We start from the raw sequence: 16,079 nt of genomic DNA, 5'->3' as shown, positions 1-16,079 counted from the left end.
GTCCTCTTCCACTTCCTCAGCTTTTTCAGAATCACCCCATCCTCCCTGCTTCTACCCATGGCTTTTCACCTGGTGTCTTCATTGATCTATACTCAAATAGTTCTTGAACATCTCCTCCAAGGGGCCTCTTTTTTACTTCAATTCCATCTTCTTCTCTCTGTTATTTACTGTTCTTCAAGTATTTATCATGCTTCTAATTACACCATGTTTCATGTAGTTTATTTGTTTAATGAATGCCTTTATCCTTTGGAAACCCTAAAGTTTCCTGATCATATGTCCCAATATCTTATTTGTTCCTGGCTCAGCACATAGTACATTCTACCCCCAATTATTGTTGAATTAATGGGGGAGGGAGTAAAGAGCACAGTAAATAATTTTAGAAGAATCATAAAAATTGCAGTTTTACTACTTATTTAAGTATATCAAAGTACCTATTTTTAATCTATTTGAATACTGATAAAGTTGACATCTAATAGTTAAGGATGACACATTTATGCAGCATATGAAGACAGGGACCCATTATGTATATTTTTAGTTATATATTTGTTGGATGTGTAAGATTATGTTAATATAAACATACAGAAAGCTGTCTGATAAAATGCATTTTAAACATCAAATTGTTTTATTGACTCACTATTTTACCTAAGAATTTGTCTTAAGGAGTAGACCTAAATACCGAAAAGATTGCATATTTAAAGGTATTTCTCTCCGTGTTGCTTATGGGTACAATCTAAATGCCAAGGAGCACAGTGTGCCCAGTGGATAGTGTTTGAGTAACACTTATTTTCTGCAGTGATTATTATCAGTAACCTCTGTATATGTTATGTAGCTTGTATATTACAGTCCAGTTTCACAGTCAGTACATTTACATGACTCTCTTTCCATGTATTTTGTCATCATGGAACTGAAGTGAGGTACTTTCTTTCTCAGGACGACAGACCCTTTTCTGAAGGTTCCCACTCTCATGGCCTAGATCACTCATCCTCTTGGCAAGATCGCAGTTTCTTCCTGTCTAGTCCACGGTATTCACACTTCAACTGTAAGTAATAAAAGTCTTTTACCAGTTATTAAATTGGATTTTTTTAAAAGTATAACTCATGGGGAAATTAAAGTTTAAGGCCAGTAATATTCATGGTAAAGTTTAAGAAATTTTTCATTATGAATTATAAAAAAAAAAAAGTCCCCCAAGAGCACCTCTGATGGTACCCAACTCACTGAAGAACATGAATTCCTTTTTAGACTTCAAACTTTTTAAAGAAAACTTAAAGTAAATCATCCAAAGTAAACATGTCAATTAAACCAATTTTTATTTTATTTTATTTTTTTCTGAGACAGGGTTTCTCTGTGTATTTTTGGTGCCTGTCCTGGATCTTTCTCTGTAGACCAGGCTGGCCTTGCACTCACAGAGATCCACCTGGCTCTGCCTCCCGAGTGCTGGGATTAAAGGTGTGCACCACTACCGCCCAGCCAATTAAACCAATTTTTGGTTTAAAGATTATTAACTGTAGATGAGCAGATAAAGAAAGTTATTTTGTAATAAAGTGGAAATCATCAAAAGAGGAAGATTTTTGCATATAACTATTCAGAAATATTTCTTTGTACAAAGAGTAAGAATACATACATGACCACACACTGAATTTCACTGTTTACACCTGTGCCAACAGTAAAATGTCATGGGTCCAGTTATCCCATGCATTCCCTCCTCTTCACTTCTCCAGTGGGCCTCTTCCACAGGGTTCAGCATCTATGCATCATACTTTAAAAGCACATAGTGCTGTGCTTTTAAAAGTGTTTTCTGTTTTAAACACCCAGAACTCAATACAAATTTTTTAATAAATCTTAGAATAACAAATATATATACATATATATATGTATATATATTTATAAATTAAAGGACTTTTTATTTACTGATTTTTTTTATCCCCTCCACCACAGACTGAACTCAATGAAAATATGCGTGATGCTGGCTTTGCTCACCATTGTTTCCTTAGCCCTCCACATAATTCTTGGCACATATTAAAAGCCCAATTAATATTCAATTAAATTAGGTAAATGAATATACAAGTCCTTTTTTGAAGTCTACTTTTATCTAAGCCATCGGGATTCAAATATTATTTAATAGATTCTAATTTGCATAATAATTTAGTTCTTCAATTTATCATGGGCCTGGAGGGTTATACATTAAATTTGATAATTCTGTCATTTAAAATAGCTAGCCTGCTATAAAATAATATATCAAAATAAGTCTTAAAGAAGTAGGTCAAATCCAAAGGTGATATCTCTCATTTTTGCTTATTTATATTCATGGATTCATTTAATAAATATTTATCAGTTTCTGACAAATGGTTTGGTTTTCGTTATATCATGATTATTTTATTCCAAAAGCTAAGCATTTTCTCTTTCCCATCTTAATCATTTTACCAAGTGATTTTGTATCTGTGTAAACCCTCTGCTTTTCTAAGGTTGCATCCACTCTTCAATACAGATTTCATCTCAAGTTGGATATAGTGTCACAGAATCTGGTGTATATACATGCCAGAATTTGTGTCTTTCATATTAAGTAATAGAAATTTCGTCAGGTTACATGGACCAGGAAGCCACCTAAAACATTAGAAGTCCGGCCTGCTGGTACACTGAAAAGCCTGGAAATAGCAGAGCCATTTTCTACTGCTACTTAATTTTGCTTCAATGGCTCCTAAAAGGAAGTGGTTAGAAAATGTGACGTGGGAAATATCAAGGTTGTTGGAATTATATTTAATATTATAATAGACATTCCAAGAGACTACCTTTAGCTTTTGATTGTACCATCATGTAACCAGCCTTGATCATTTTTCTAATTAATATATATTCCTTATAAGCAGACATTTGTATTCAAATGTAGTGATTGAAAAGTAAATAAAATTAATAGGTTTAGGAAAAGTTATCAGTGTAAGATAGTCTAAATGAAGAAATACTTGTCACTGCTTATATCATAGGGTGTAAAAAATTTAATTAAATTCCTCCATTGATTAATTGAGCCTTATGTTTTACTCTTTTTATTGACAAGGTTGTATTTATGATTTTCTTGCCAAGGTTATCCCCATCTTCTCAATACTTTTCAAAATTTAGTTTACGCTGTCTGGATACTTCTGTTTTTGTAGCAGACTAATTCCACTTAGGGAAACCATCCTCCCACCTCTCCTTTTACTGAACCCCCAAATTCAGAAATGCCACGCCCAGCAGAGGGAAGAGCAGAACTGGTGTCGAATGAGGTCATTAGAGGAGGTGTCCTCAGACACTGAAGCCACCGACTGGGAAGAGGGAATACAGGGCAAAGGGTCTCAGGATTAGAAAATATTCTTGACATGAAGAGGAAAGAAACCAGACAAGTGGGAAGTCAAATCTGGGAAAACACGAAGTAAAATAATTGGGGCTGGGGGAAGAACGGGACAATAGAGAAAATGAGGGTTTTAGAAAACCAAGGACTGGCAAGATGGTCTGAGCGGTTCAAGGCACTTGCCTCTAGTCCTGATGACCCGAGTTCAGTCCCTGGAACCCATGTGGTGAGGAAGACCAGCTCCTGCAAGTTGGCCTCTGACCTCTACGTGCATACTGCAGCACACATGTTGTATATCCCCTTCTCCCTCCCACACAAATAAATTTAATAAAAAATGTTTTGATCAATTCAGGAGGGACAGCAAGATGGTTAGACAGGTAAGCCTGATATCCTGAGTTCAATCCCTCGGGCCCACATGGTGCATGTATACCACGATATGCATGTAACTACAAACACGTTCTCTCTCTCTCTCTCTCTCTCTCTCTCTCTCTCTCTCTCTCTCTCTCTCTCTCTCTCTCCCTCTCTCTCTCCCTCTCTCTCCTTATCTCTCTCTCCCTCTCTCCCCCCCCCACACACACACTCAAATAAATGTAATTTACAAATTTAAAATTCAGAGAAGGGCTGGAGAGATGGCTGAGTGGTTAAGAGTACTGGCTATTCTTCCAGATGACCTGGGTTTCAGTTCCCAGCATCCACACTGTGGCTCACAACTGTCTGTAACTCTAGTTCCAGGGCATCCAAGTGTCTTGTTCTGGCCTCTGCAGCACCAGGTGTACACACGGTGCACAGACATATAGACAGACACAACACTAGTGAACATCAAATAAAATAGTAAAACACACTTTTCAAACTCAGTTCAAAATAGACAAGACATGGCTCACAGATGTGGAGGTTAGGGAGAGCAAGGAAAGCGTGCAGGCCGGGAGTCAAAGGGCTTGTCCAAGGAGCCCGTGATGCATCAGGCCCCCAGACGCTTTCTCGGGCCCTTGTTCCCTCGCCCCTTGCTCCTGTGGAAATACGTCCAGGAGAGGGAGGGAAATGTCTTTGATCTTTGTGTCCCTGAATGGAATCTTCCATTGACACATGATCGAGGCTTTGGCTGACTATAAAACCCTAAGTTTGGCCAGCTACAAAATTCCAGGTTGGAAATGATTTCCCTTATGAGGGCGTTGAAAAAAATGTCTCCCAATCCAAGATTGCTGTTGAAAATCATAGATATTTTACTCCTATCTTTTGAAGTAATCTTCTGGCTTCTCTACCCTCTTCCCTTCGGTATCCAGCTTCCCTTTCCACGCCTGCCTGGGAAACTTGGAGGAGCTCTGCTCTTGAATCCCAGTGAGTTTGTGGGTTTGTGTCATTCACTCTTCTGTCTTCAGGGTTGGTGAACCTTTAAATGGGCACTCATTTTTTTCCTTTTATTGAAAATGGTTTTTCTAATACAATATACCCTGATTATGGTTTCCCCTCCCTCTACTCCTCCAAGCTCCTTCCCATCTCCCCTCCCTTTACCCCATTTCTGTTTCTCATTAGAAGAAAAAAAAAACAGGCTTCTGTGGGATAATAATAAAATGAAATGAATATTGTAAGAGAAAACAAAAACTAACACATCAGAGTTGGACAAACCAAGCCAACTGAAGGAAAAGAGCCCAAAAGAAGGTCACAAGAAGCACAGACCCACTCGTTCACACACTCAGGAATCCCCTAAAACACCGAACTGGAAGTGATAATGTAAGAGCGGAGGACCTGATGCAGATCTGTAAAGGCCCTGTGCATGCTGCCTCAGTCTCTGCGAGTTCATATGACCTTTGATCCTTTTGATCTAGAAGGCCGCCTTTTCTTCTTTTCCTCTTTCTTTCTCCATTCCCTCTGGCTCTTATGCATGGTTCCCTGACCCCTGAGGGGAGGGATTTGATCAAGACATCCCACTTAGGGCTTAGTGTTCCAAGGTCTCTCACTCTCTGCATTATGTCTGGCTGTGGATCTCTATCCTTTGTTCTCATCTGCTTCCCAGGCCTGAGTCAGCACTCAGATGTAGCATGAGTCTTAAAAGTTCTTATTAATAAAATCAAACCCGAGGCCAGTTATTGGGGTCAATGCTGGTAGATCAGAGAGACAGAACAAGCCACAGCTATCTCATCTTGCCAGTTCCTCAGCTGGTCCTGTTTCCTCAGACTGGAAGCCTCTGAGTCCTCATCTAGAAAGAATCTCAGCTGAACTGTGTTGCTCCAAAGCCTGAAAGCTTAACCAGCCAAATGCCTAACCAGCCAAATGCTTAACCAGCCAAATGCCTAACCAGCCAAATGCTTCCAGTTTCTGGTCCTCACGCCTTATAAACCTTTCTGCTTTCTACCACCACTCCCTGGGATTAAAGGCTGCTTTCTGGGATTAAAGGCGTGAGTCACCATGCCTGGCTGTTTCCAATGCGGCCTTGAACTCACAGAGATCCAGAGGGATTTCTGTCTCTGGAATGCTAGGATTAAAGGCGTGTGCTAACATTTTCTAGCCTAAGTATCTTGTGGCTTTTCTGTTCTCTTACCCCAGATAAGTTTATTAAGGTACACAATATTTTGGGGAACACAGTACCACCACACTCAGAGTCTTTTTTTTTTTTTATTTAAACTTAATTTTTTATTGATACTTTGCGAATTTCACATCAGGCACCCCAATCCCACTCATTTCCCAGTTCCTCTGTATCCAAAGATATATTCATCTTTGTAGCACCCCCCTACCCCCCAAAGGAAACCTTTAAAAGAAATAAAAAAAAAATACAAATAAGAATATTTAATAAAAAACAAACAAAAACAAAAAACCCAAAAGACCAAAAAATACAAAAGCAAGCAAACAAACAAACAAAAGACCCGGAGAGTTGTCCCTGCCCCTCACCAGCTGTAGCACTCTGGAGAGTGGCCCTTGCACCTGGCCTGGGCAGCATATAGAGCTGGCCCTGAAGGTGTAGGTGTGGAGAGCTGACCCTGAGGGCGTGAAAGAAGAAGGACCAGTCCCACCCCTTGTTCCTTGTTGCAAGGGGTGAACTAGCCAGGGCAGTGCCAGCTCACCTTGGTCATGAGGACAGAGGAGAGCTGGCAGGCTGACCAACGTTGCAACTACCCAGGCCCAGAACTAGAGTTGGCCCCCCATCATCCTCCCCATCTATAATCTGCTGGAACATGTGAAGGGGCTGGTCCTGTAGACCCAAAGCTGCAGGATCTCCACAACACTGGGCAACAACAGGATGACTAAGAGGAGTCCCAGTGAGGGCCCAGCATCAATAGTATGGCAGAAACCAGAGGCCTCAAACCAGACCAGTGACTCTTTGAAGTGAACACTTGCAAGTAAAGATACATGGATAAAAGGGTAAATTGTGTGACTCACTGTGTCATACTGCAGCTTCCATGATGAGATTTTTCCTTCTTTTTTTTCTCTTAAATTTTATTTTACCTTATGGTGGGGGGGAGTTTCCAAGGGCAGAGGGCATATAAGTAGGGATGGGGAGATGAATGGGATCGAGATACATGCTGTGAAAGACACAGAGTATGAATTTTTTAAAAAGTAAAATAAATAAATGAACGAAAAAAAGAACACTTCCCTCCTCTGTCTTTCCTACCTCTCCATCTGCTCTTCATTCAACTTAGTGGCGTTGTGAGCTTCAATGTGTCACGAAGTATACACTTTTGTCCAGACAGCTTTGCTTGCAAATGTTCATTGTGTAATGTGTTATTGGTTGGGTTCTAGACCTCTGGCTTCTGATACACCATCAATACTGGACCCTTACTGAATCTCCAACAGGATACCCTGCCGCTGCCCTGAATCATGGAGATCCTGTGGCTCTGATTCCACAGGGCCAGTCCCTTCACACACTCCAGCAGCCATAGATGGGGTAGACATTGGGGAGTGCCAGCTCAAAGCCCTGGATATGTGCCTGGGTGGTAGCCGGGTTGACCTGGTCAGTCCAGGGCACTGGGATCATTCCGCTCAGGTGAGGGATAAAGCCAGCTCTTCCACAATCACTCTCAATAAATCTTCTCATACTAAAAAGGGATTCTATTGAGAAAATTCTTAGGAAACAAATAACAGGCTATTGGATGCAACTGAAGACTTAGGGAAAAAAAGAAACCTCCCAAAGGAAATGTGGAAGAGTTAATTGAGCCATTAGAAGCAAATAGTCATAGAGGAAAATGCATATAAAAATTTAGATATGAGTCAATTAATAAACTCAGGGAGAAAAAGAAGACAAGAAACATTGTCACAATCTACCTATTAGGTGTCTTGTGAGCTGTGTTTATTTACATGGTCATAAAAATATAAACACTCAGTATTGACATAACTGAAATTTCAGAAATAGCTCTTTTGGAAGGATGGGTGTGAAGAAGTGGGTGGGTGTGGATAATGTCTAAAAATGATAAATCAAAAAATAGCATTTTAGACAGTTTTTTTTAATATATAAATGGAGCAAAGACAGAAGAAGTTTAGAGAGTTGCTTGTGGTTGACTCTGGAGGATCACAAGTGGAAGACTCCTGGTATTCTCTACAATACTTTGAAACTGATGTATAGATGTACACTTTAGTTAGACATGAGTCGGATAAAGACAAATGCTACCACAAAAACCTCAGTTTTTATATCTGACCAGCAAATGTCCAATTTTCTTATTAACTTCTAAATTGAGTGTAAAATCTGGCTTTGAAGCTCTGAACCATTTCAACCTGTGTGGAAACTTGGCGAAGAGATGACTACAGCCCTGTAGACGTGGACGGACATTACTTTCTGGGTCCACAGAACAGGCACTTCTTGCTTGTGATGGAATATGAACTGCATGAGGCCCTTTTTGTCCCGTGCCATGGAGGCCAAGGCATTCATTTTGCCGACGTAGGGGCTCTGTCAAACTGTGACCAAACCAAGCACAGAAACATGGACCATGGAAAAAACAAAGGAAATGGGAAAACACTGCATAATTTGTGGTCTCTAAAATGCTCCAGCATTAATGAAAGTTTGTTTTAAGAAGTGATTTATGTCAGCTTTGTGTAGTTCAGGTCAATTCATGAAAAGGTAGATTCCCTCTGCCAGGAAGAAGGGAAGAAATGTATAAATTGTAAGTTTATATTGCCATTGGAAATAAGAACACAGAAATCCATTATTAAAAGCACGCTCACTAGCAAATTTATCCTGGCTGGCTGGAAGCTGTGGCCCTGAGTCAGGATCCTCTTTTAGAAGGCTGGTTCCATTACCTTCAGCCTGTAGACAGTGGGGGCTTAGTCAAGAGAGCGTCACAATGTCGGCTTTGGGAACGTCATTTTCACTTTTTATAAGTGGCGACTGGCCACTGGTCTCCATGTGTAGCTCCTTTGAGATGAAAAGGCACACGACCTTAGGGCAGGTCCTTCTCAAGGCTGAGACTAGTCTAGACTTGAATGAGGTCTATAGCACTCTGGTGACTTCTAGAACTCTCCAGCCTTTTGAGACTAACATGCTTAATTTCTGTGGAATTAGTGTTTCCAAACCAAATTTTAAAATAAACATAGATTGCAAATTGTCTGTAAATCTTAAACTGCCCTAAAAAGTAGATTTAAAAAAAAAAATAAATGAGTGGACCTAAGAAAATGACTATGGTGTTTTTGCAATAGGGCAGAACATTATCTAGAATTATTATAGAATGTAGAGGTGAGTTATAGATTATATTCTAACTTGATACTTTCAGAAAAGCAGTTTGTTAAAAGTTGCCATAAAAAACTATTTCACTTCTCACCTCAGTTTCTATTGCTAGGAAAAGAAAACTTAGCACTATTGGTTTGTATTTCGAAGGACAGTTTATGGGAGTTTACATCTTTTGGATGAAAAGTAGTTTGTCTACAGAATAACAGAAAAAATTTATGATATTAATGGTTCAAGGTCTGCCTGGTTACTGTGAAGAGCTCCTTTGTAAGTAATCTATCCTGCAGGATCAAATGCCAATAAGATTTAGAAATAAGCAAGTTGGGGGTGTTGATAACATGAGAATGATGGTTTCTTGTCCATCCAAGGATTGTTTATTCCATGGAAGCATAAGATAGCTGCCTCTTTTATTTGCTTATTTTTTGAAACTAGGCTTTGGTTTTGTATGTTCACCAATTAAGTACTAAATATTTTTAAATGATTGAGCTCTGATTATTACAATTTTACAAAAGGCTTTCTAGTTGCTCTCTAGAAAGCATCTAAAAAGTTTGCAATTGGCTATCTCTTTAAAAATCTTAGTATGTTCACTTGCATCAACTTGAGTGGATTATATACAGGCTTTTAGATCAGTTTTGGAGGAGGCGGTAATAAAGAGGACAGACAAGATCATCTCTTCTCATGGAGAAACAAGCAGTGAACCAATAAGGATGAATGATGCTCCAAAGGAGAGTGGTGGAGGGAACCCAGGACAGGAACACTGCTTGAAGGGAGTGATCCTGAGACACACCCCTGGGAAAGCTACATTTGACCTTAAACTCGAATAGTGAAAAGAGCCATCAGAGTTGAAATTGGGTGGGAAGAGAAATCCTTGTACCAGGAGCAGAATGTTCAAAAGCTCTGAGAAAAGGGGGAATGGTCTGCCAGGATGAAAAGATACAGGGAGAGGATGAGAGGCGTGGCCACTGGCAGGCACCTAGATTTCATTCTAAATTTACCAGAAGCAGAAAGGTAGAGAGGCTGCCTAGAAGCAGAGTGCGTTGGGTTTACTTTTTAGGAATGATCATAATGACTAAGGAGCAAGAAAAAAGTAGACCGAGGAAATGGCAGCCTGAACCTAGGAGACGGTAGTGGTGTGGAGGAAGATGCAGGTGAGTTTTGGAGACAGAATCATGAGGACTCACTCTTAGATGAGAGTGATGAGTCAGCCAGACAAAAGCAGACAAAAGGTTCCTCTGGGAACCTGTGTGGCTTGGGCATGTTGGTTTTAAGACAGAATGTTATTATAATATATATTATATTGTTGGTTTCTAAGATTAGTGGATGAGCAGGGATGGAGGAGAAAGATCACATGAACCGTGAGATTCTGGCTTCAAGCTTTGAAGAGAGATAAGAAAAACAAGAAAGCTCAATTCTAGATCGATTGCTAGTAGCCCAGAGGGTGTAACAGGGGATTCCACGAAGAGAGGCCTTCAAAATGTCTCCCTGTAAAGTCTTTGTGCTTGTATCATTGTATTCTTCCACTCTCAGATACAAATTTAAAAATCCAATCTTAAAATCAGTCGTGTTTTTGAAAAATATACTGATTTTATTTATGCTACAGGTCTGTTAGTCCATGTAAAGTTCAATTATAGAAAACTAGATTAAATACGATGCTTAATTAACTAATTTCTACAAGATTAGTTTTTTTGGCCCAAGTTTTATATTCACCTTAGTTTATTTTTCTCTTTCCTCTAGCCTTGCCAGCATTTACCAAAAGAACCATTGCCCAAGATCCAGCTTCAATCAAGGAAGATGCTGCAAGTTTACCAGTGAATGGAACAAATCCACAGTCCAAGAAGGAGGAATATGAGAGCAAAAAATACAAAATATAATTCACAACTTTACTTGAGTATTTTACAAATAATACCCTATGGTTCTTTTTGCCCTTTGGCTTGAATTATCTAAAGACATCGTGTGGCTTTGGCTCCCTGGAACTGCCCAGCATTGACTATCACGGCTTTACAGTCAGTCTTTGTAAGTTTAGCCAGTGGAAGTAATATCAACTTATGAACGATACACAGCTCACTTAGAGGCAACTCATACCAGCAGAGAAAGCAATCATTTTTGCTTTGTATTTTCCCAGTGTCACACTTTTCCAACCCAACCTCGAATTTATAATTGATGCATTTCAAAAATGACTGGCTGGAAGGAGGAAAAAAAGAGTTCCCTCCAGGGAAAGGTTTAGAGTTGGGAGCATTTGGACATGATTGATTTTTAAATACTTTCTCCCTAATCAATTCTCATGTGTTGTAACATGGCATGGAGATGCCTATGTAATATTAGACTGCCTTGTAAATGCTTATCACCACTCATCTGTTATGTCAGCAGTCTATTACTACATGTAGTATCTTAAAACTATTCCAATGATCATTTTTAATTGCAAAAGAATTTATAAATGATAGCTGAATCGTAGATCACTGTAAAGAATTCACAGCACCATTTATTTATTTATCTTGTTGTGGCCAAATGTCCTACTGTGATCACCGCAGTCATACCCTGGATGATCTTTGGTTTGCTCTGACTCAAATCCCAGCACCGCTTCCCTGTGACAGTGGGGTTCACTCTGCAAGAGTCCCTGTATACTTTGGTACTACCTGACTGCTTTTTACATCCCAGCGTTTTCAACATCAAAGTGTTTGTAAAACCTTACCGCCTTTCCATGTTCATCCACCAGTGAAGAAATTTTATATTCAAATGCTAAAGAATGGTCATCATCCAGGAAGCGAGTCCCACTGGGCCATGGTGGAAAGCCTCTGCACAGATACAGGAACAATAAAGCAATCCTTTGTAATGTACATTGCATGTTGTGTCTGTTAAAACACACACATGTTTATTACATTTCTCACATTTCATAAAAATGCTGTATTTTCACTCAAAATACGTTTCACTGATTTACCATAACACTTAAAGGTGTAGAAGAAATGAGCCTTCCCTTTTTGTGAACATGAATGTAGGTCTTACTACAGGACATGGAGCTGTTTCCCATCAAAGAATTTTCACATGCTGCATAAGCTCTGAGACCACTTACCCAGTGCAGCCTCCTCTTTTTTTTTTTTTTTTTTTTCAGAGCTGAGGACCAAACCCAGGGCCTTGCACTTGCTAGGCAAGCATTCAACTCAACCACTGAGCTAAATCCCCAGCCCCAGCCCCCTCTTCTTGAGGAGCTTCATGTATTAGTGACAAGAAGGAAAAAAGCTACCAAGGCAGGGGTGCCTGTCTCCAAAACACGTCTGGTGTTATAATATACACGGGGAGGGTGAAATGTGTTTCGGCCAGCTAGAAATAATTCTGAGCTTCACGGCTTCGGTTTTGTCTTCCCTATCCCCAGAAGGTCTCAGTGTCCTAAGGAGGAACTCATTGGACGAAGTAGCTCACTGTCATCCACTGTGACCTATAGCATCTAGGATAAGATGTTCGGGCTCTGAGAAATTAGTATTTGTACTGATTTTTGACTAACACTCTATTTTTAACAATATTTTTTAATCTTTGGAAGGCCCATAGGTTTCTACGGCCAACATTGGTTATATCCCTCTCCTGCTACCTCTCTCACAATCCCCCTAGTGGTCCCTACTTCCTAGTTTCATATCCTAGGTATGCAAGTAGGTGTGGGGCCATCTGCTGAGCACGAGCAGCTTACCAGTGGCCACATCTCAAAGGAGAATAATCCTCCCTCCCTCAGGAGCTATCAGTTGCCAATTGCTCCTCAAATAGGAATGGGGCCTCTAGGCCCCTCCCTCATCTGTGCTGTACTTTTGACTGTCGTGATCGTCTACAGTTCTTGTTCAGGTCAACAGAGCTGCTATGAGTTGGTGCATACACATACATGTCAAGAAGTCAGCATTTCACCGCACTGTTTCCCCCGCTCCAGCTCTTTCTTGCAGTCTTTCTGTGTTCCTTCCTGTGCAAAGTCCCCTGAGCCTTGGATGGTGGGAACCTGATACAGCTCAGCACTCAGAATTATTTCTCCTGTATGCTTTGACCAGTTAGGAGTCTCTTTATTAACCACTATGCACTGCAAAGAAGGAAAAAAAAAGGGGGGTGAGGGTTCTCTGACCAAATTTAGGAGAAGCATAAATCCATGGGTGTGAACATAAATATTTAGGATGCCATTTGAGAATGTGACTATTTACAAAGTAACAACAGTGGGTTCACCCTAAGACCTATGACCTCCCCAGCCATGTATGTGTGTGTGTGTGTGTGTGTATTATCAGGTGTGAAATGGAGCAGGGCTCATACAAATTAGAAAGTGGTTGGCTACCCCCATAACCGTTATCCCACTGTTGCATCAGTGAGTACATCTTGCTAGTAACTCAGTGTTGTAGCATGCACTATCCAGTCTTAAGATCATTGGTATCTTTTCTCCTGCAGCAGCCTACATAGCATCTTCTGGCCCTTATATAAGTTAGTCAGCAGTGAGAGTTCTTGTCAGTTTGAGGTTGATTTTTCTATGTCCTGCATCCAAAGTGAGTTGTGTCTTCAGCAATAGGATCTTGCTATCTAGTTATGTGGGCAACCAAGAGCAATGACAATCTGGATTAACACTATAGTTTATCTCCTTTGAACTATGTAACAGTGAAGAAAATAAGAAATAAAATTGACAGCCCTTATTTAAATCCCAAAGGCAAAGGTTTGAAAGCATTTCCTTTCATGTACAGGCAGGACTGCATGCTCTCCCTATGTAAAGGGACTGTCTGAACTGATCTGAACCACTCTTAATACATCTATGGTAACACACAGAATTTACAATAGTCTAGTCAGACCTGAGAGTTGGAGGGAACTCAGACTATTGATTCAGAAAATCCTCTAAGGCATACTAGCTTATGATTTTATAGCCAAATAGAACGCTTGTGAAAGAACTCTTAAAAATGAAAAAAAAAATAAGGCAAGTATATCATTCAGTGCCCTATACTGCTGTTGGATGAATGAAGGTGTTTGACTTTTTGGGTCCCACCAGAACAAAGCCAACTCTTTGTGAGCAACAATTTGTCAAAATTCCTTGGCTGCTTGGCGTCTATTTTTATGGACTGAAATCCGAGGCCCTGTCTCCTCTCAAGATTTTTCCCATCTCTTGCAGTTACCGGGAGCTTCAGCTGAAAATCAAGAGGAAGGTTGTCTTATTTTTACCTCCCCGAGCCAGCAACTCCTTTTCCCTTACCTCTTTTGGCAGGGTTGCCTGGATTACGTGTGATAAGAGCCTCACTTAAGTTCAGCCATATTGCTGGTAGTACTGGGAATGTGGAAGGGTTCGACCTTCTGCAGGGCACCTGGTCCAAAGCTTAATTTGAAGATTGACCTTTTGGGTTTAATAATTTTGGTTCTTCTGGCCATCTTTCTTCCTAAACACACTAAACTTCTATTGAAGTTACTGAAGGCCACAGAAGGAAGAAACAGCTGGGAGAATTCTGGCTCGCTGTTTTTCCCATTGGCTAAGGTCATATTATTCCCCTGACCAGTGTCTGACTTGAAGGTTGGAAACCAATTGGTTATATAACATTTTATGTACCCGGTTTCCCAGAACTAACTTTATTCTTAGTATAGCTTATTTATGTTCCCAGCAGAGAGAGAAATCTGGTAGCATAGTAAAGTAGTGTGCGATATCATTTAAAGGTTGCTCATGTAAAAAGTATATATCCACTTAAGAAGCCTTTTTTCCTTGTGCCTATGGTAGATGCCTGTTTATGGTTTAAATCCCAACTCAGTAGAATGAAGTTCATGTTCCCACACATCTAATTGAAGGGTAGGAAAAATGCTTATATGAGAAGCAGGGCTTCAGATTCCAAGCCCCCAGATGCATTTCAGAGAAGTTACCCTTGCTTTGGATTAGAAGCAAAATAATCCAGTCTTCACTGCCAGAAAAAACCAGCTCCACCCTCCCTCCAACACGGCCTGCCTCACCTTAGCTCCCATTACATCTGTGTCCATGTTTACATCCCACCTGAACCCAGAGACCATTACCCTTCTTTTCTATCTAATCTGTAATAATTGGGACCAAATTCTTACATATAACAAGACAGTATGTTTACTAAGCAAGCCCTTTTCCACTTAGATTGTTTTTCTTAGGACTTGAGTGTATTATAAAAACCTAAGTATACATCATATGGTAGCCAGGAATGTGAATGAACACTGAGTAAGATTCCTTTTTGAAAATTCTTATGCCCCCCAAGCAAATTATCCCAATATTTTCTCCCCATTTTAGACAAAACAAAACAAAATTTGTGATTTTCACGGCCTTCAAATGAGGAAGCAGTTCTCACGAAAGCATCTGGCTTTCTTGGATCAAAACTAAAGCATGAGCCTTAAGCTGGAAAGCAAATCGAAGCGTTTGTATATAAAGGCATTCCATGCTCCAAAGTATGATATAAAAATAGTTACATCTTTCAACTTTTAAGTCTTCAAATGTTTAGCAGTAGAAAAATAACAACTTATTCCTATTTGAGGAAAGAGCTCTAAACCATGAAAGATTTCACTTAGTCTCATTTCCATATAAACACAACACATCTAATTGAAGGGTAGGAAAAATGCTTATATGAGAAGCAGGGCTTTGGATTCCAAGGCCCCAGATGCATTCATCTGAGAGGTTACCCTTGCTTTGGATGCAAAGCAAAATAATCCAGTCTGCACTGCCTGGAAAAACCAGCTCCACCCTCCCTCCAACATGGCCTGCCCATCTTAGCTCTTGTTACATCTGTGCCCATGTCTGTATCCCACCTGAAACCAGGCCCAACACACATCTTACTACTTTACCAAGCTAATTGGCCTCTGGTGTCTACCTAGCCATACAGTCCATATGAAAGAGCTGGCAGGGGCTGGGGAGGCACAGGGCAGGGGATGTAGCACCCTAGTTCCTTCTACAGTTAGTACCATATGCTTAGATATGGAGATGAGAGGTCCATGTCAGGTGTCTTTTTCAGTTGCTTCTCTGCCTCATTTTTGGAGACAGGGTTTCTTATTTAATCCAGAACTCACTGATGCCACTAGACTGGATGGCCAGCAAAGCCTGGAGATTGACCTGTCTACTACTGCCCCAGCCCTGGCCTTACAGGTTGCTGGGGAATCAAAGTAAAGGCCTCAATGTGG

General features: G+C 40.3%; 1 protein-coding gene across 1 annotated transcript in view; it reads left to right on the top strand.

Annotated features, from left to right (window-relative positions):
- The window catches only part of Cep128 (centrosomal protein 128), a 334,023-nt gene extending 322,226 nt beyond the window's left edge, over positions 1–11,797 (top strand). The window contains exons 23-24 of the mRNA XM_059279885.1: positions 931–1,039; positions 10,698–11,797. Coding sequence (XP_059135868.1) covers positions 931–1,039; positions 10,698–10,834 — 246 coding nt within the window. The 3' untranslated portion in view covers positions 10,835–11,797. The remainder of the gene's footprint in view (positions 1–930; positions 1,040–10,697) is intronic.
- Positions 11,798–16,079: the final 4,282 nt, after the last annotated feature.

This window comes from Peromyscus eremicus, chromosome 14 (assembly GCF_949786415.1).
Source record: "Peromyscus eremicus chromosome 14, PerEre_H2_v1, whole genome shotgun sequence".
In the NCBI taxonomy this organism is placed as follows: Eukaryota; Metazoa; Chordata; class Mammalia; order Rodentia; family Cricetidae; genus Peromyscus; species Peromyscus eremicus.
This window is presented reverse-complemented; position numbering and strand designations above follow the sequence as displayed.